The 21,611-nt window shown below is 45.8% G+C and overlaps 1 protein-coding gene across 5 annotated transcripts in view; it reads right to left on the reverse strand.

The window, feature by feature from the left end:
- sash1a (SAM and SH3 domain containing 1a) overlaps positions 1-1,058 on the reverse strand; it is a 146,314-nt gene extending 145,256 nt beyond the window's left edge. For all 5 annotated transcript variants that reach the window (XM_055639032.1, XM_055639031.1, XM_055639030.1 and 2 more), the window contains exon 1: positions 280-1,058. In XM_055639032.1, the coding sequence (XP_055495007.1) occupies positions 280-750 (471 nt within the window). In that variant the 5' untranslated portion in view covers positions 751-1,058. The remainder of the gene's footprint in view (positions 1-279) is intronic.
- Between the last annotated feature and the right edge of the window lie 20,553 nt (positions 1,059-21,611).

Below are 21,611 nucleotides of genomic sequence, written 5' to 3' on the forward strand. Positions count from 1 at the left end.
CTGTAACTCATATACGTGCAATAAAACACAGGCAGAGTAGATTTCAACCTATCCTTAGCTGGCTGTTCTACAAATTCCAGCCCTACATATTCCATCATGCTACACCACTCCCACTCCCATCCCCACCCTAAAACCCATGAACACGAGGAAAATCCTCAGCATCTTGGAACTGACCAGTCCACCTTTTGGAATAACTACCATTAAACTCCTTTGCATTCATGGTGTGATACTTCAGACCATGGTCATTTAAGACTCCTTTGCCCATTGCTCATTACCCACCTTGCTATAAGAGGGTTTCCGCGAATAGCTGCCGCTTCGCCGTCGCTTCTCTTTGATCTTCAGCATGAGTTTGGAATAGATCACCCTCTTCTTGTGGCCCGCTCTCCTCTTTGACCCCGTGGCGCTCTGCGGGTCCTTGTTGGCGCCTCGCGTTCTCCTCCACAACAGGGTCCTGAGCCGGGGCTGGCATTCCTTCAGCTTGGCGTAGATGTAGGGTTGGCAAAGGGCACCTGCCCACGGCTCCAACGTGAAGTAGACCACCGCTCCCGTCTCTTCCTCCTCCCGGAGCCGGGCCACGGCCGCTTTGATGAGACGGCGGTGCCCGGGGCTCACAACTCCAATCGCGTCCAGGTCTGGCTCCCCGATCTGCTTGCAGACCTCCAGGTCATCGTAGCCGTTGTCCAAGAAGGACTCGCCGTACTGGCTCAACTTCAGGCTCTTCAGCCACTCCAGCACGATGTTTGTACCCATGGGGGCAAAAGGATCTCAGCAACGATGGCCGGTGATGGGTTAAGGACCAGAATGTGGACCCAAGGTGGTTGGGAATAGTATTACAACCGGGATTAGCATTGGGGATGAGAATAAAAATGTGATGGGAAAGGAAGCGGATGGGTTGGAATTGGAATTGAAGGATGGAAGTGGGGTTGTTATGGGAGGGGTTGGGGCTGGGACAGAGAGATAAGGATTAGGGATCCAGTTCGGGTCAGGGATAGAATGCAGGTTGTAGCTGAGATAAGATGCGAGGAGATGGTGAGAGGAGATAGGGGGGGAGAGGAGGAGAGGAGGGGGAGAGAGGAGGAGGAGATAGGGGGGGAGAGAGGGGGGGGGAGGGGAGGAAAGGGGGGAGGGGAGGAGAGGAGGGGAAAGGGGAGAGAGAAAAGGGGAGGGGAGAGGAGTGGAGAAAGGAGAGGAGGAGAGGAGGAGAGGAGATAGGGGAGGAGAGGAGATAGGGGAGGAGAGGAGATAGGGGAGGAGAGGAGGAGAGGAGGGGTGGGGAGAGGAGGAGAGAGATAGGGGATAGGAGGGAGAGAGAGATAGGGGGGGGAGAGGAGGGGAGGGAGGAGATGGGGGGAGAGGAGATAGGGGGGGAGAGGAGGGGGTGGGGGGAGGGAGGAGAGAGATAGGGGGGAGGAGAGGAGATAGGGGAGGGGGGGAGGAGGAGGAGGAGATAGGAGGAGGAGGAGAGGGGAGAGGGGGGGGGAGAGAGGAGGAGGAGATAGGGGGGAGAGGAGGAGAGGAGATAGGGGGGAGAGGACGGGCCACACACTCACTCCGTGCGGTTCCCGGAGGTTTTCTCACGGTCCACTGAGCACACGCCCCCGCCCCACCCCTCTCCCCTGCCCCGGCCCCCCCCCTCCCCTCTCCCCCAGCTGGCTGCGGGCTGCGGGCCTGCGTGGGCTCGGGCCGACTGTGGATGGTCCCCGCCCGCCCGCGCCCCCGCTCCTCCCGGGGAGCTGTAGCGAGAGGCCACAGCTGGCGAGGTCGGGCTGCGGGGCTGCGGGGCTCCGGCGGACTGTCACTGCCCAGGGTCAGCCCGGTGGCTCCGTCCCCGCTCTCCCCTCCCCAGCTCTCAGGCTCCGGCCTGCAGGCGCCGCGGGCACCGCCAGGTGGCGATGGCGAGTCGCTCGGCGACAGCGTTCAAACCCGCGGGGGCAGCGACCCTCCAGCGGGCGGCCCACAAACAGCAGGCGGCAGGGTTCTCCCCCCCCCCCCCCCCCCCCCGTCCCCTCCCCCCCCCCCCCTCCCCCCCCCCTGTCCCGCCCCCCCCCCCCCCCCCACCCCCCCCCCACCCCCCCCCCCCCCCCACCCCCCTCCCCCCCCCCCTCCCCCCCCCCCCCCCCCCCCCCCCCCCCCCCCCCCCCCCCCCCCCCCCCCCCCCCCCCCCCCCCCCCTCCCCCCCCCCCCCCTCCCCCCCCGTCCCCCCCCCTCCCCTCCCCCTACACCCCTCTCCTAACTCCTCTCCTCCTCTCCTCACTCCCGCTGGAGGTTCACTCCCCTCATGTTCCTCCGCAACTCCCTGGTCAACTCATCCCTTCCCACCCAAACCACCCCCTGCCCAGGTACTTTCCCTTGCAGCCGCAGGAGATGCAACACCTGTCCCAACACCTCCCCCCTCGACTCCGTCCAAGGGCCCCGACAGTCTTTTCAGGTGAGGCAGAGGTTCACTTGCACCTCCTCCAACCTCATCTACTGTATCCGCTGTTCCAGCTGCGGACTCCTGCATATCGGCGAGACCAAGCGCAGGCTCGGCGATCATTTCGCTGAACACCTTCGCTCAGTCCGCCTAAACCAACTCGATCTCCCGAATGCTAAACAATGTGACTCCCCTCCCATTCCCACACTGACCTTTGTGTCCTTGGCCTCCTCTGTTGTCAGAATGAGGAATGGTTGATGTAATTAATACAGTGAACTGTGAGGTGTTGCATTTTGGGAAGTCTAACCAGGGCATGACCGACGCAGTGAATGGGGAGTGTTGTAGAGCAGAGGGATCTAGGATTGCAGGTACAAAGTTCCTTGAAAATGGTGCCACAGGTAGAAGACTGTGAAGAAGGCTTCCGGCACATTGGCCTTCATCAGTCAATGCATTGAGTGTAGAATTTCAGAGGTCATGTTATAGTTGTACAAGACATTGGTGAGGCCACATTTAGAGTATTGTGCTCAGTTTTGGTCGCCGTGTTATAGAAAAAATGTTGTTGAGCTGGAAAGAGTGCAGAGAAGATTTACGAGGATGTTGCCTGGACTCGAGGGCTATAAGGAGAGAGTGAGCAGGCTAGGACTCTATTCCTTGGAGCGCAGGAGGATGAGAGGCAATCTTATAGAGGTGCATAAGATCATGAGAGGAATAGATAGGCTAAATGCACAAAGTATTTTACCCAGAGTGAGGGAACCAAGTACCAGAGGACACAGGTTTCAAATGAGGGGGAAAGATTTTTATAGGAAACTGAGGGCAACTTTTCCACATAAAGGATGATAGGTACACGGAATGAGCTGCCAGAGGAGGTAGTTGAGGCAAATACTGTCACAACATTAAAAAAAAGTTGGATAGGTTCATGGATAGGATAGGTTTAGTGGGCCATAGCCCAAACACAGGCAGGTGGGACTAGTGTAGATGGGACATGTTGGTTGGCGTGGGCAGGTTGGCCTGTTTCCATGCTATATGACTCTATGACTATCATACCTCCTTCACTCTGAGCATCTTCACCTTTTCTCTCGGGATTCTTCACCTTTTCCACCATCCTTAATTGCACCGCTCGCCCTGCTTGACCTCCTCTGCTCATCAGATGACGTCCACTCCTTCTCTGCTGAAGTGCGGCTGCTTCAACGTTTACCCTCTGACTGTCATGGCTTACTGTCTTCAGGGCCACCTCCAATTGCCAATTGCCTTCCACCATGGTCACAGTGGTCTATAGTCTAGTCCAGAGAAGACATAGACATCCCATCTACAACCATTCACGCACTCCACAGTCAGAGCAGTTCAGACCAGCTACTGCATCTCACCAAGACTCCTTAGATAGCACCTTGCAACCCCCCCAAAACAGCTAGAAGGACAAGGAAAAGAAACGCATGGGAACACCACTTCCTGGGAGTTGCCTCCAACCCCACCATCCTGACTTGGAAATATGTTGCTGTTCCTTCATTGCCGAAACAGACAATGCCAGGTTTGGCAGTGCCCACGCCGACACATGCAGTAGGGTGAACTCTGGTTATGTATTTTATTTACAGTGGTCCAAGATAGTCCAGGACCGCATGGTGCCGCTGACCTTCGCCATCAGGCCAAATGTGCGGTGATGCTGGTGATATCTGACTTGTCCCAGCAGCTTGGTCCTGGTCTTTGAAGGAGGAGGCGTGATGATCTAAGGCTTTTTCCTGCAGTTTACCCTTTCCTCGAGAGGAGGCGCTGATGGTACAGGTTTCTTCCTGGTGGCTCAGCTTTGGGCTTGGAGAGGTGGCGCTAGCGGCCTCTGGATTATACTGACGGTTCTGCCTTTGCCTCGAAGATAGACACAAAATGCTGGAGTAACACAGCGGGACAGGCAGCATCTCTGGAGAGATGGAATGGGTGACATTTCGAGACCCTTCTCCTTCTGTCTTTGCCTCTGTGCGTATGTGGGTGCAGCCCCTCGTTGTCTGTGGGCTGCACCCACACAGGTTCTGGCATCTCAGGCTTGCCCCGGCCACTGAGTCTTGGCCTCAGGTAGAGTGGGTGAAACAATGGGTTCAAATTGTGGAACTGCCTCTCTAAAAACATTGTGGGAATGTCGATACCTCAAGGACTGCAGTGGTTTAAGAAGGCAGCTCAACGCCATCCTCTCAAGGGAAACTATGGGTGGGCAATTAAATACAGGCTCAGCTTGCAAAACCCTCATCCCTTCAATTAATACATATAAACCCACCCCCCTTCACCCCCATCCTGCAAGAAATATAGCCAGTGATACATGTGGTTCATCATAGTTCACAAAAAACAGTAGGGATAGATTGCTTGACCTCGTGTGCTTGTTCCACCATCCAATTAACCATAGCTGGCCATTAATCCAACACCAACGTCCCACGCTGTCCCCTTTGTAGAGTGATAGAGTCTGACAGTGTGCAAACAGGCCCTTCGGCCGAACTTTCCCACACTGACCAACATGTCCCATCTACACTAGTCCCACCTGCCTGTGTTTGGCCCATATCCTTCTAAATGTGTCTGATCCATTTATCTATCTAATTGTTTCTTAAAGATTGTAATAGTCCCAGCCTCAACTACCTCCTATGGCAGCTCGTTCCATACACCCACCATCCTTTGTGTGATAAAGTTACCCCTCAGTTTCCTATTAAATGTATCGGCCTTCACCTTACACCTATGTCCTCTGGTTCTCGATTCCCCTATCCTGGGCAAGAGACTCTGTGCATCTACTCGATCTATTCCCCCCATGGTTTTATACACCTCTTTCAGATCATCCCCTCATCCTCCTGCGCTTCAAGGAACAGAGTCCCAACCTGCTCAACCCTCAATTCACTTCACTTGCGCATCTGTTGTTCATACTCAATGAATGAGTCTCCCTGGCTCTTTTGGGTAGATAATTGCAAAGATTCATTACACTCTGGGTAACAAAATTGCTTCTCATCTCAGTCCAAGACAGCCTACTCCTTATGCCGAGTCTGTGACATCTGGTTCCAGACATTCCCAGTACAAATATCGCTCCTGCATCCCCCACTTTAAGCCTTGTCGAAATGTTGTGATTTCCACATGAGTGCCTCTCCTTCTTTGAAATTCAGGCAAGCGTGGGCCCAGTCTGCTTAATCTCACTTCATGGACATCCATCATTCCAAGAATCAATCTGGTGAACATCAGGTAAGGCGCACACTTTGCCTTGAGAAATATCTGTAGTCATTTGGAAAGATCTTGTTAGATTATTGCTGGTTGGCACATGGGGAGGTGAGACCTCAGTGTAGTTCCCTGATGAATCAGGGTTGGAGATGTGAGATCATTGGATCTGAGCATGTGCAAGTAATTAAGTCCCCATTTAATGCAAAGTGCTGCGTTGGCTGGGAGGTGAACAGATGGAGGGACGAGGCATTTTTATAAAACATAAATTGCTGGTTAGGGGCAGAGTTGGAAGCAAACCATGGCATGCAGTTAATTCTAGAAAAACACTACATTTCTTTTTTCCATTCAACTTTTTTGAAAAATATCGTCAGAGTTCGAAGCCCTTCAGCCAGATACTGCAATTGAACACCAACTAAAAACAAAATGAAATCCCCACATAATTATCATTTATTCTATTGTACAGGTTCCATCAAAGTTAGTTGAGCTGGATCATATTGGGCATATTCATAGCAAAAGGATTTGAGTATAGGAGCAGGGAGGTTCTACTGCAATTGTACAGGGTCTTGGTGAGACCACACCTGGAGTATTGCGTACAGTTTTGGTCTCCTAATCTGAGGAAGGACATTCTTGCCATAGAGGGAGTGCAGAGACGGTTCACCAGACTGATTCCTGGGATGGCAGGACTTTCATATGAAGAAAGAATGGATAGACTCGGTTTGGACTCGGTTGAATTTAGAAAGATTAGGGGGGATCTTATAAAAACTTACAACATTTTTCAGGGGTTGTACAGGCTAGATGCAGGAAGATTGTTCCCGATGTTGGGGAAGTCCAGAACAAGGGGTCACAGTTTAAGGATAAAGGGGAAATCTTTTAGGACTGAGATGAGAAAAACATTTTCTGGAATTTCTCTGGAATTCTCTACCACAGAATGTAGTTGAGGGAGTTAGTTAGTTGAGGGAATATATTTAAGAGGGAGTTAGATGTGGCCCTTGTGGCTAATTGGATCGGGGTATGGATCGACGGCAGGTACAGGATACTGAGTTGGATGATCAGCAATGATCATATTGAATGGCGGTGCAGGCTCGAAGGGCCGAATGGCCTACTCCTGCACCTATTTTCTATGTTTCTATGTAAGCCCTCTATCTATTAATGTCACGTTATTCCCTCAAGCTTGCACACACCTGACCAAGATAGAGAAGGGACTGTGGCATGGAGACGCAGCGGTAGAGTTGCTGCCTTACAGCGCTGGAGACCCGGGTTCAACCCCGACTACGGGTGCTGTCTGTACGGAGTTTGTACGATCTCCCCGTGGATTTATTCCCGAGATCTTTGGTTCCCTCCCACATTCCAAAGATGTACAGGTTTGTAGGTTTATTGGCTTGGTATAAGTATAAATTGTCCCCAGTGTGTGTAGGATATTGGTAATGTGCGGGGATCGCTGGTCGGCGCGGACTCAGTGGGCTGAAGGGCCTGTATCTCTAAGCTAAACTAAACAAATGTAATTTTCTCTGAGGTACGTGACTTAAAATTATGCATCTTCTTTCCAACTCTCACAAGTAGTGTGCCACATGTAGGAATACACCAAACTGAAACATATTCCAGGACCATGTCCCTTTTGTAAACCGGGACTGCATCTCATTGCCTTGGGCCTGCCCTGTGATGCTCATGACAGCTTAGACGACAGGCAAAACTGGAGTCAGAGGTTTACCTTCTGTTGTCTCTGGTCAATTGAATTTAACAGTTTTTAAACATCTGGTTTTTAGAAACATTCAAAACTATTCAAATTTAATTTTTCACAAAAATTAAAATCAATAAATATTTAGATTTTAAGTCCTTTAGAAACAAAAAGTATTAGACTGAAGCAAATTAAACTCAAAAAGCTTACCTTACTCTTTGCTTGCTAATCTGCAGGTTGGGATGTCCATTGTAATGCAAGTGGCAATTCCATAGCAAAGTGCTGAGGTATCCAAGCAAGACCTGGCCTTACCATTGGACTTCAAGTAGAGTACAATGACAGATTTGTCCCCAACATCGTTCCTTCCCCCACACCTCCCCACCCTCCTTCCCCTCCACCCACATCTGTCAGTGAAATCAAAGTGCATGGTTGCAAATTCAGGACTTCAGTTTTTGAATGACTGAACACGGACAATTCCAAATATGCGTTGGACTGTTATCGCAGTAGCATTGCAGTTTTATTGCCTCACAGTAAATGGAGAGAGTCTTTTGTGGGATCAGGGAACCTGGATCACCAGCTTCTGATGGAATATTTTGATTCATTTAGCAAATTTTATATATATTGACTAGACTAAGTGGGACCCATTGGGTCCCAGCATCACACGGGAAGGCTGGTCCCCCAATGCAACATTCCACCTCTCCATCAATTCCAAATTGGTGGCCAGTGGGGTGGGGGGGGGCTTTCTGGAGCGCTAGTATGGGTGTTGTGAGCTGAAGGGACTGGTTTCCAGAGGACTAGTATGGACATTGTGGGCCGAATGGATTGTTGTGCTGGCAGCTCACTCACTCACGGCTGGTGGGCTGGCGGTTGACTCACGGCTATTCCTTGAAATTCCATTTCAAGCAGGGTGCAAGGCCACCAAATTCAAGTGCAGTTTCATACCATTTCAAGCAGGGTGCAAGGTCACTAAAGACAGCGAGTCGTGATCTCTCCCTCCTCCATCTTGCAGAGACTGAGCCATGCCCACACTTCTGGGTTTTATAGTCCCTCCCACCCTCCCACCAGAAGGGGTGTGGCCTTCATGGCGTGATTGACAGGAGAGAGAATCTCAACATTTTTTAAACACTAATAACTTTTATTTTTCATCGATGGGAAAAATCCTCAGCACTTGATGAGCAGAGGGGGACTCTGAGCAAGATGGCCACAAAAACCACAGCCGTACATGGTAGCGTTTTTTCTAAAATCAATATAAAGCGCAAACAGGAAGTGGTCAAGATTAGACTTCTAATTATATAGAAGGCAAGGCAACTTTAATTAGGCAAAACAACTTTAATTTGGCAAGGCAACTTTAATTAGGCAAGGCAACTTTAATTTAAGGCAACTTTAATTAGGCAAGGCAACTTTAATTAGGCAAGGCAACTTTAGCATTTCCAAACCAAAGGCAACACAGCTTTAGCATTTCCAAACTATATTTTCAAATCACATTAGGGCACTGACAGGTCAGTAAAACCACTCACAGTTTAGTAGACATGTGTTCAGTGTTGTTCACAGCTCAGACTGAGAGACATGACCCTCTCACTCCCCCCATCTTGCAGAGACTTACTGAGGCACTCAACACTTCTGAGTTTTATAGTCCCTCCGGAAGGGGCGTGGCCTTCAGGAAAGAGAAAATCAACATTTTTTAAACACTAATAATTTTTTTATATTTCATCGATGGGAAAAATCCTCTTGTCCTGCACTGCGGAAGGGGACTCTGAGTAAGATGGCCAAAACTCACAGCCATAAGTGGCAGCTTTTTTCTAAAATCAATAGACAGAACAACAGGAAGTGGTCAAGATCGGACATAGTAATATAGATAAGAAAACTAGTTGAAACCCATAAACCTACCTATAAACTTCAACTGAAAGTTAAACTGTTTATCATTGTGAAGGTAGAACCACTTTGACACCACTAACTCCCACGGCTGTTTTAGGTTCTTCTGCTCAATATGTGGCTTTAAGAATGTATTTCTATAGTTCCTATCTATAATTTAAATGTTCAAGTTCCATATCAAAAGAGTATCATACCGAATTATGGAGTAAACTGTATTCGCTCATAGCTGCTGGGAGTGCCATTGAAGGTTCAGTACTATATAGATCCTGCTTTGAATAAATTCTCTCCAAATTCAATCTTTATTTTCCTACATCAAGTTATGCTTGTTCTTAGGGTCACAGAGTTAAACAGCATGGAACAGGCCGTTCGTCCCACCATGTCAATGTCGACTATAAAGCATTCTATCTATGCCTATCCTTTACTAGCACTTGGTCAGTACCCTTCTATGCCTTGGCGATGCAAATGCTTGCTCAGATATGTCTTAAATGTTGCAACAATCTCCAGACCACAACTATCCTCGGGCTGAAAAATAAATCCTCAGATACCTTCTAATATTACCAAGTCCCACGTTAAATCTAGCCTCTGTTCTCAGACATGTCATGGGGAAAAGCTTCTCAATATCCACACTATCTGTGCTCCTCATCATCTTGTATACTTCATCTCCCCTCATGTCGCCAACTTAAATGAAAGCACACAAAACTCTCCTATCTCTCCTCATAAGCAAAACATTCCATCCAGGCAGACTGATGAAACTCCCCTGCACCTTCTCCAGTCAACCACATCTTGATATAGATCTGCTGCACTCTCTGCTCCTATCTCAAAGATGCATGGATTTGCAGGTTAATTGGCTTCTGCATATTGTCTCTCATGTGTAAAGAGTGGATGAGATAGAAGACATAGAACTAATGTGAACAGGTGATCAATGAGTTGGCATGACCTTCATTGGCAGAAGGACCTGTTTCCATGCTGTGTCAACATTTGTTTTCCCGTGTATTCAGTACATGTAGCTTCACAACTTCTGAGTATTCTCTTCAACTTCTCTTTTCAACAGGGGCTTTTAAAATTAGAATTATCCCCTGCTTACAGATGACAATTTAATGCCTCTGTCCCACTTAGGAAACCTGAACGGAAACCTCTGGAGACTTTGCACCCCACCCAAGGTTTCCATGTGGTTCCCGGAGGTTGCAGGTGGTTGCTGGTGGTTGCAGGCAGTCGAAGCAGGTAGAGAGACTGACGAAAACCACCGGGAACCGCACGGAAACCTTGGGTGGGGCGCAAAGTCTCCAGAGGTTTCCGTTCAGGTTTCCAAGTGGGACAGGGGCATTATTACTTACCATGTTTTCATTGTCCATCCATCACCTACATTTTGAAGTTTTAAAAACCAATGATCAAATATGGAAACAGAAACTCTTTTATTTTTGAGTTGAATAAATGCTTTGTCCAGATGATGGAACCACATGATAAGAACCTAACAGCAGTTTCTTCTATTCTTTTTTCTCCACGTTTCTTGAACAATGCAGTCTGATACCAGACTTTTTACTGGAGCTCAAAAATCACCGCTGCTAAACCAGCAGGAGACTGAACAAGTCCAATAACATTTCCAACCACAAGTTGATTTTCAATCAATACCTTTACCATAATGCAGGAATAGTGGCCTAGGAATTAACACAAATTCGCAACAAAAAACAATAAATACAATGTAGTCATGTTCGCTGCAAAGCAGGAAGGCAGCATGAGTAGTAGAGAGGATGCAGAGACACTCAGGAGGGACATGCACAGATGAACTGAGTGGCCAAGAATACAGGAGGTGGAATGTAATACAGAAAGGTCAAGAAAAAAAGAGAAAAAGCATCGCAAATCCTCCAACTGCAGCGAGTTGTAAACACAATCACAATAATACTTTATTAACAATATACGAGGAATTTAATTTGCCAAGTCAGTCATACAAATAAAAAGCAACGGAACACACAAAATACATTTTAACATAAACATCCACCACAGTGACTCCTCCGCATTCCTCACTGTGATGGAAGGTGTTAAAAAGTTCAAATCTCTTCCCTTAGCTCTCCCGTGGTCAGGGGCCTCGAGCCCTCCGTTGACGGGACGATCTTGACTCCCATAGCCGGTGGTGTTTGGGCCCTCCGCATCAAGACAATCAGCTCCTGCATCGGGGGGGGGGATGTCAGCTCCCCTGCGCCGAGCGATCGGATCACGAGTCAGGGCTGTTCGAACCTCTGCGTCGTTGGAGCTTCCCAACTAGCCTCTCCCGAGACGGCAAGCTCTTGTTGATAAGTATGCAGGCCACAGTTGGAACGATCCTAGGCAAGGGATCGACTCCGACGTAAATCCACGCCTCGCGGTGAGGCCCAAAGTCAGTCCTAGGAGGCCTCCAGCTCCATCGATGGCAGGCCGCAGAGCGCCCAGAGATGCAATCCGAAAATTAATCGCATCTCTGGCATGGTAAGAAACTGAAAAAAAAAAGGTTCCCCCCCCGCCCTCTCCACCTCCCCCCACATAACACAAACCGGAGAACATTTACACAGACTTTTAACACACTCTAATAATTAAAAAAAGACCAAAAAACACAGACTGTTGGCGGGGCTGCCAATCGTGTGGTGCCCCTGGTTGGGACATACAGCATGGAAACTGGCCCTGAAGCCTAACTCATCCATACTGACCAAAATGCCTATTCTAAGCTTGTCCTATTTTCCCGGACGTGCCCCATATCCCTCTAAGTTTTCCTATCATGTACCTGTCCAAGCATCTTTTAAATGTTGTTATTGTACCTACCTCAACTACCTCTTCTGCCAGCTCATTCCATATACCCACCACCCTTTGAGTGAAAAAAATGCCCCTCGGGTTCCTGTTAAATATTAGCACCCCTCATCTTATCTATGTCCTCTGGTTCTTGATTCCCCTACATGGGTAAAAGATTCTGTGCATTCACCCTATCAATTCCCCTCTTTATTTTATACACCTTTATAATCGTATCCTGCACTCCAAGGAATAAAGTTCTAGTTTGTCCAATCTCTTCCTACAGTCAGGTCCTTGAGTTCTAAGGCCCTTGGTGAGATAACAAGGATGTGAACCATGTTGGGCACCGCACATCTTGAGGAAATGCGATTCCTCCTAATGGATAAATCAGACCAATTCATAACGAGTTGGTCTCCATTTGTCGTCTTTTTGGAATCATATGGTGCAACACAATTGTAAAAGCTAACTGTTTCAGGACTGGACGAGGGATGGTCAAGATTATAAACAATGATCTCCTTACTTCTTTTCTTTATGTCTTATTCTCTTTTTCCTATTTTCTTTTCTTCAACTTTCTTCATTCATTCGTCTTTTTTCTTTTCCTTCACACACTATATATCTCACGTCTTTCTATCCTTTACTATCTCATTTCTTTTTCTTATTCTTATTTTTCTTTATTATAACAAAATAAAAATAAGAAGCTGTACATAAAATGTATTATGAAAATATATATTAGGCACTTTGGTGCCTTATGATTGTACTTCTAATAAAATAAAATATTTAAACCCCCCCCCAAAAAAAACAAGGATGTAAACAATGGAATTGGTCGGATGACTAGCTTCGGGGAGGGGAGGGGAGGGGAGGGGTGGGAGAGAGGGGAGAGAATGCAGGAGTTATTTGAAATTAGAAAAATTAACAATCATATCGCTTGGTCGTTAGCTGCATAGAGTGAAATATGAGATGCAGTTCCTCAAATTTGTTTGTTGCCTCACTCAGACAGTGGAGGAGGCCCAGGGCAGAAGGTCAGTATGGGAATGGGGACTCATCAACTACCCCCAGATTCTACCATTCACCTACACACTAGGAGCAATTTACAAAATCCAATTAACCGACCGACCAGCATTCTTTGGGATGTGAGAGGAAACTGGAGCATCCAGATGAAACCCATGTGGTCACAGGGAGAAGGTGAAAACTCAATGCCAACAAAACCTAAGGTCAGGATTAAATCCGGCTCTCAGGCACTGAGGCAATAGCTCTACAATCTGGACCACGGTGCTGCACATTGAAACTCGTCCTGGAACAATTTTACCCTGTGGATATTTTTGGGAATCAACATGATTCTTCCTCGTGAGGCAGAACAGACCTCACCACAATAAACCCATCCCATTACTTCATTAACATTAAGCCTCATTCATAATCTGTCCCTTGTGTTTGCTGTCAAGTTTTCAGCCACCCCTAAATGGTGGGGACCTCAGCCGACCAAGAAGCAAGGACATTCAGCAGCATTCCTGTTATAAATGTTTGCGGACGTCAGCCTTGTGTTTTTGTCTGATTTGCTGGGTCTTGCAATTATTAATTAATTGCATGACCCAGTGATTTCATGGAGCCTTTTTCTTCTATTTGTGGTTTAATTGCCCTTTGTTGTCATTTCTCCAGTTTACAACTTCTTTTTCTGCAGGCCTTTTGCTAATTCTGACATTCAGAATTTGTCCCCTTCATTCATAGGAATAACAGAGAGTGAAATGACAGAGCTTGTTACAGATCGCGATGGAAGATAATTCTGCTGGTGCTGCTGATGGTCCCGTAATGAAGCTAGTGGATCTCTTCCAAGTTGATGCCATTGCCACACAACACAGAGAATGATGTCCGCATTCAGATGGAACTGTTGCCCATAGCTGGACGGCTATCTCTCTACATACCATCATGGGCAGATGAATCTGCAGCATATAGATTCACAAGGCTGAGGCCAATGGCCTTTCTGCTCTGGGAGTTTACATGTGGGATTCTGTCAGTGGTAGTGGTCATTAGTATCCTCTTAATATTTTCTCATGTGGTCCACACCTTACCACATCAAGACTAGCCAGTGGTGGTGGACATTAACACCAGAGTATATATTGTGCTCTTGCTACTTGAGTGGGTGTCTTGAGTTGTGTTTGATGTAGAGTTATATCAATTCCCCTGCACCGAGGGCAAGCACTGATGGCAGTCAGCATATTTCCTTGAGGTAGGTTGGCATCACTGAGTCGGTTGCTGGACCATTTCAGAAGGGCATTAAAATCAATTACAGTGTTGTGGTTCTGTAATCAAGTATGTCAATGAAGGGAGAGAAACCTATTTTCTTCCCTACGGAACTTTAGGTAACGGATGAGATTTTACAGCAATGCAATAGATTTGGCCCTGATTACCGATACTATCTTTATCCCACAGATTTACTGGATTTGTTCCTTAATTGCCCTGGTGGAATCTTAAATTATATCACTAGATATCAGTAAATTACCCACTAGTCTTTCATTGATACCAATTTCCTTTGAGCTGAAAAATTTCATTCTATAGTCCTTAGAGATACAGTGTGGAAGCAGGCCCTTCGTCCCACTGAGTCCGTGCTGACCAGCGATCACCCAGTACACTAGGACTATCCTACACACTAGTGACAGTTTACAATTTTTAAATCAAAGCCAATTAACTTTCAAACCTATACATCTTTGGAGTCTAAAAGGAAACCGGAGCACCTGGAGAAAACCCACAAGCAAACTCTGTATAAACAACACCCAACTTCAGGATCGAACCCGGGTCGATGGCGCTGTAAGGCAGCAACTCCACCACTGTGCTGCCAGTTTGTCTCTTGATGTGGACATGTTTGCAAGCAACTGGATTTATGCTTGGTGTTTTCCCCCCCCAATGTTCATTGCTGACATTGATCAGGTTTCCAGGTAGTTTGCCATTAATTGTTGCACATGTAAGCTCCTTTATGGTTAATTATCTTGTGTTAACACTGTTGGTCTCTTCTGAAAGTCAGTCTTTTAATGCCTTCATTGTCAGGAATTTCCAAAAACTAATATCTAAAAGCAATATTTAAAAGTATGCATGACACCCAGTGAGCTGGGGGGGTTGAGAAGTCACACTAAAATTTATTTTTCTGCGTGGAGAATATCCTTCTAATATTTTCTTACATGCATGGGCTTCGCATCTTACCACATCAGGACTATTCCGTTATATTTACACTCACACCCACTTAGCTGAGAAACTCACCCATTGTTCCTGTCTAATATTCTTCCTCGCATCATAATTTATCCACCTGCAACTCACCCAGAACACAATGTATTTGGAAAATAGTCCAGTCAACATGGCAGGGAAATGTGGTCAAATCTGAATGATTAAGTCATTTTATTGTGTTAGTTCGTAAATGTAAATCGAATCTCAATTAATTTCAATCACTTCTCATTTTCATTCTCACTCTCCCTGTAAATAAAGTGACAAAATAGTTTGTTCGGCCAAAACGGCCTCACTCACATTTTATCAAGAGCCTTTAAACATATGGCTCTTTGTTCTTTTGTGGCCTCGCTGCACAAGAAATGTGTTGTTGAAGATGCAGGGCTGCTAATTATATAACTGACTTCCAAAGCATGAATTCCGGCCAGGCATTGCACGCGATAACAACTAGCACTATTCCTTGCACCATCTATCCACTACAGTTCGAGATGATACAAATGATGGTAGTTAGTTCCCAGAGAACAATGAATAATGATGTCCCTTTCTGGCTCATTTTTTCACTCCCATTCCCTCCCCTGCTTTAACCTGCTATTTCCAGTCTGCTGTGCAGGATCGACAAAGTAACTTTCAGAATTAACCGTATAAACACCAAACTAGTTATTATATTTTGCTAAAGATTTAGGGCAGTTACGACAGGTCCTTAATTTAATAATGTATCACTTTGAAGACGGCTGCCACGTACGGCGCGAGGCCTGCTTCGCCGCTGCGAAATGATAAAACTGTTTGATGAACTTTTTGTAACTTTGTCAGCTCCAGAAATATGCGACTCTTTGTTTAATTAAGTTTAGTTTATAGATACAATGTGGAAACAGGCCCTTCAGCCCACCGAGTCCGCCCTGACCTGCAAACACAGAACATTAACACTATCCTTGGGGTCGGAGATTGCAACCTTCACGTGGTCCATCCTGTTTCGACGAATGCAATCAACCTGGCGTGCACTAACAGAAGATCAAACAGAACAAGGTGTCTTACAGCTGGTTAATTCTGAAAGCACACCATACGCAAGAAGAAAAAGAAGAACACTATCTCACACACACTCAGGCCAATTTTTATCTACACCAAGCTAATTAACTTACAAACCGATACATCTTTGGAGTGTGGAAATAAACAGAAGATCTCAGAGAAAACCCATGGAGGTCACGGGGAGAACATACAAACTCCGTAAAGACAGCACCCGAGGTCAGGATTGAACCAGGGTCTCTGGCTCTGTAAGACAGCAACTCTACCGCTGCACCACTGTGCCACCTCTTTGTGTACTGCCTCAGCAAGGTCTGCTGAATGATTTGACCAGATTGGATGCAAAACTAGAGTTTTGCTGTAACTAGGTACAAGTGATAATAAAGTACAATTGAAGTGAACATTTGGAGGCACTCTTACCGAAGACAGAATAGAAAACTGGTGCCATCACATACACCACGGTCAGTGCAATGGAGAGTTCTATCCTCCACACACAGAAGCCAATTAACCTGCAAACCTGAACAAGTTGGGGCTTTGCATTCTACGACATCTGAGATGTCGTCGTTCTTTCATAAATGTGGTTTGCCTCCTGCTATCATAGATGGATTCATCACCAACGTCTCCTCTGAATCCCGCTCCCCCTCCCCCACCCCGCAGAAGGAACAAGGAATAAAGATCCCCTGGCCCTCACCTTTCACTCCATCACGCCCCACGTCCAACGCATCATTCTCCACCATTTCCATCACCTCCAGCATGATCCCACTACCAGACACATCTTCCCATCCTCATTCCTTTCTGCCTTTCCCAGAAATTGCTCCCTCTCCAGCTACTTGGTTCACATCACTTCCACCCAAACCACCAGGTACTTTTCCCTTCAACCACAAGACATGTAAGACCTGTTCCTATATCCCCGCTCACCTCCATCCAGGAACCCTAGCACTTTCCAGGTGAGACAGAGGTTCACCTCTTCTAACCTCATAAACTGCATTTAGTGTTCCCGTTGAGGCCTCCTGCACATTGATGAGAACAAGTGTAGACTCAACACCAGTTTCCATGAACACTTGCACTTGGTCCGTCAAAGCATATGGGATTTCCTGGATGCTAACCATTTTAATTCCCATTCGCATACTAAACTTTCTGTCCTGGACCACCTCCATTGCCAAAGTGAGGCCCCATGCAAACTAGAGGAACACCTTACAACCAACGGTATGAACATTGAATTCTCCAATATTAGGTAACCCCCCCCCCTTTCCCTTCTTAACCCCGCTGTGCCAAACCTGACTTGCGCCCTTCCCCCTCCCCCTCCATTCCTTTCTCTAGCTTCACAATTTGCAACTCTTCAATCCTTTTGTCTCACACCTGCCCTTTCATCCGTCTTGGTCCATCTGCCTATCAATTCACACTCTCACTTATATCAATCTATTTCCTGCCAGGCTATCCCCCCCCCCCCCCCCCCACTCCTTTAATCAGTCTAACGAATGGTCTTGACCCAAAGTGATGCCTAGCCATGTTCTCAAGATGCTGCCTGACGCGTTGAGTTATTCCAGCTCTTTGTCTATTTTTGTAGCTCCTGTGTCCAGATTTTAGATTTTAAAAAGTTGTTTTATTCCATTTATGGGGATGTTTGCATTGTTTTGATTATTTAGCGTGAGCCAGGTTTGAAAGGCACCAAGGGCTACCTCAGACAGACATTTCAATAATGCTCTCGTCAGTTTTATTGCAAGTATAAATGGAGTCTTTTGGACATAAGGGTGCCGCCCCAGAGGGATAAGATGGAACCTAGCCAAATGAAATTCAGCTCTGGTGCATGTGAAAGGTATTCAGACCGCACAGTGCAAGGCTAGTGTTATCTGAAGCTGCTGAATGCTCAGCATCTGTGGGGCTTCGGAGGTGCTCAGTTTGAGTTCCTTGAGTAAGTGTTCTGCTTTGTTAAGAATACATCAAGGAGCATTGTACAACCAAAGATTGTGTGCATGGCCTTTTGTAATTCAGTGACAAATTTGGACATTGGACTACAAGCTTCCCTGTAATTTGTGAATCAACAATGATGTTATGCATGGTATTTAGACCTTCAGTAGATCTGGGTACCGACACACTGACCCAACAGAAATTGTTGTGATGCTGGCACAGCAATGTTGGATCAGTGCAGAAAGCTCCATGATATAATTAAAACCCTCGTTCAGACGCATTGTCTGTACTTTTTTGTGTATAAAGCCGACCTCCACAATGCTTGGCTTTGTCTTTGGTGCATTTTTTTTTCCAGGCTGGTTGTTAATCCACCCATGAAGCATCTTTCCTTTCTTTTACATTCTTTTCATCACAGATTGGTAGTGTACATTTTCCACAATGAACTTGAAACAGCTGACAAGCAGTTTCATATTTTTGCCAACTCAAACAACATTCAGTTTGCAACCCGCTGTGCGTTCAACGTGACGACCACATTCCATGTTTATAACGGTGGAATTCATGATTTAATAAGTATTTTCAACCACCATTATACAATTCTTTATTCGCATACTAAACTTTCTGTCCTGGACCACGTCCATTCCACTTAGGCCATTCGGCCCATCAAGGCTACTCTGCCATTCAATCATGGTTGATTCACCTCTCCTTCCGAACCCCATTCTCCTGCCTTCTCCCCATAACCTCTGACACCTGTACTAATTAAGAATATATCTATCTCTGCCTTAAATGTATCTACTGACTTGGCCTCCACAGCCTTCTGTGGCAAGGAATTCCACAGATTTACCACCCTCTGACTAAAGAAATTCCTCATCTCCTTCCTAAAGGAATGTCCTTTAATTCTGACACTATTACCTCTAGTCTTAGACTCTCCCACTAGTGGAAGAATCCTCCCCACATCCACTCTATCCAAGCCTTTCACTAGTCTGTCCATTTCAATGAGGTTCCCCCTCATTCTTCTAAACTCCAGCGATTATAGGCCCAGTGCCGTCAAATGCTCATCATCTGTTAACCTACTAATTCCTGGGATCATTCTTGTAAACCTCCTTTGGACCCTCTCCAGAGCCAGCACATCCTTCCTCAGAAATGGTGCCCAAAATTGTTCATAATATTCCAAATGCGGCCTGACCAGCACCATATAGAGTCTAAGCATTACATCCTTATTTTGTATATAAGTGCTATTGAAACAAATGCTAGCATTGCATTTGCTTCCTTTATTACTGATTCGACTTGCAGATTAACTTTTTGTGAATCCTGCACCAGCACTCCCAACTCCCTTTGCACCTCCGATTTCTGGATTCTCCCCATTTAGAAAATAATCTACGCCTTTATTCCTAGTACCAAAATGCATGACTCCACACTTTGCTACAGTATATTCCATCTGCCACTTCTCTGCCCACTCTCCCAACTTATTCCAAGTCCTTCTACAGAGTCCCTGGTTTCTCTACACTAACTGCCCCTCCACCTATTTTCGTATCATCGGCAAACCTGGCCACAAAGCCTTCAATCCCCCGATCCAAATCATTAATATACAAGTTCCAAGTTAGTTTCTTATAAAATTGAATTCTTAAGTCACTGGAGTGCATTGTAGAAACAGAACTTTTTATTTAAAGTGTCAAGCACAATATGACCAACTGAAGCAGTGGGGAACAATGAATACAGCTCCTAAATAGTGAAGGTAGAAACAAAATGCTGGAGTAACTCAGCGGGACAATCCGCATTTCTTGAGAGAAGGAATGGGTGACGTTTCGGGTCATGACGCTTCTTCAGACCCACAGCTCCTGAATAGTGAATCTGCCTGAGAATCCTTTCAGTCCGATTCTTCAACTCACTTAGATAGTCAGCAATGACATAAAGCAAATGGAAACAAAATGAGAGGATTTAATCTCCTCATTCATATGCATACAAAACTACCTTGTGGAAAAGTTCTCTGTGGAATCTACAATTTCCATTCGCTAACCTACCTCAATTAAATTTCCTTTTCGCACAAAAAGATTTGAGCTGGTGGTAAATTATTTACTTGTGGAATTATGCCCTTGTGAAATTAAACATCCCAGGTTATTCTGGTTAAGAACTTCTTAGATTTGACAAAGTGAGATTCCACTCTGATTTGACACTCATTCTCAAGACTCAAGGATTTGCGATTAAATATTAATGTATTAAGCTATTATTTCTGAAAAAAAACCTTAGGTGAATCTGACTACTGCAAAATGTGCCTCCCTAATGAGGTACCAGGGCCCAGGTTTGGACATATCCACGGTTCAGTAGAAGACCAAAAACAATCAGAATTGGTAAGAAATAACAGGATGAATCACGTATCCCCCTCCCCTCCCCATTCAACTTTGGCACAACATCAATTCCATCTCTAAAGAAATAAACCAATTAATCAAATTAGTTACATCAAATGGTGGTGAATTTTCAGCACAAGTGTTTGGTAACATTGATAGTTTAAAAAAAGGGGCAACCTGCACTTAGATACGGATGATTTTGGTAATATCAATTAAAACACTTAATCGTGAGACTTTTGTAATCATTTTACCATTTCTCTCTAAAGTGGGTACAATTACTCCGTAGTTGGTCAAATTTGTACTCTAATGTGTAAAAAAAATATGAAACAGTATGAAGTCATGATCATCAGCTTATTAGGTGTGAGGGACAGTTAAGACACCCGTGTAATTTCCTGGAGGCGATAGTAACCTTAAAGTAATGGGGTTTAATTATTTTATTTAAGGTCAGCTGGGATAAACCAGCTTGTGAATCTTACGTCAGTGGCAGTGAAATTATTAGAATCAATTCTGAAAGATAGGATTTATGTACAAATATAGGGTGCTGATCAGGGATAGTTAGCATGGCTTTATGCAGTGTAAATCCCACCTTAATAATTTGATTTAGTTTATCAAGAACATAATTAAGATGATTGATGAAGCCAGGGCACCATTGTTGTCATGTATGGCATGTGACTAGTGGTGTGCTTCAGGGATCAGTGCTGGCCCCTTTGCCGTATGTGGCTTTTATTAACGATTTGGATGCAAATGTACAAGGCATGATTAGCAAGTTTGCTGATGGCATGAAAGTGGGTGGTATTGTAGATAGTGAAGATAGGATCTTGAACAGTTGGACAGGTGGGCTGAGGAATGGTTAATTGAGTTTAATGCAGATAGGTGAGAGGTGTTGCATTTTGTACAACTTTAATTGGTGTTGTACAACTGTCACATTGGTGAGGCCACTTTTAGAGAAACGTGTTCAGTCTTGGTCACCCAGTTATAGGATAAATGTTGTTACACAGAAACATAGAAAATAGGTGCAGGAGTAGGCCATTCGAGCCTGCACTGCCATTCAATATGATCAAGGCTGATCATCCAACTCAGTATCCTGTACCTGTATTCTCTCCATACCCCCTGATCCCTTTAGCCACAAGGGCCACATCGAACTCCCTCTTAAATATAGCAAATGAACTGGCCTCAACTACCTTCTGTGGCAGAGAATTCCAGAGATTCACCACTCTGTGTGAAAAATGTTTTCCTCATCTCGGTC

The sequence above is a fragment of the Leucoraja erinacea genome, chromosome 8 (assembly GCF_028641065.1).
Source record: "Leucoraja erinacea ecotype New England chromosome 8, Leri_hhj_1, whole genome shotgun sequence".
Lineage (NCBI taxonomy): Eukaryota > Metazoa > Chordata > Chondrichthyes > Rajiformes > Rajidae > Leucoraja > Leucoraja erinaceus.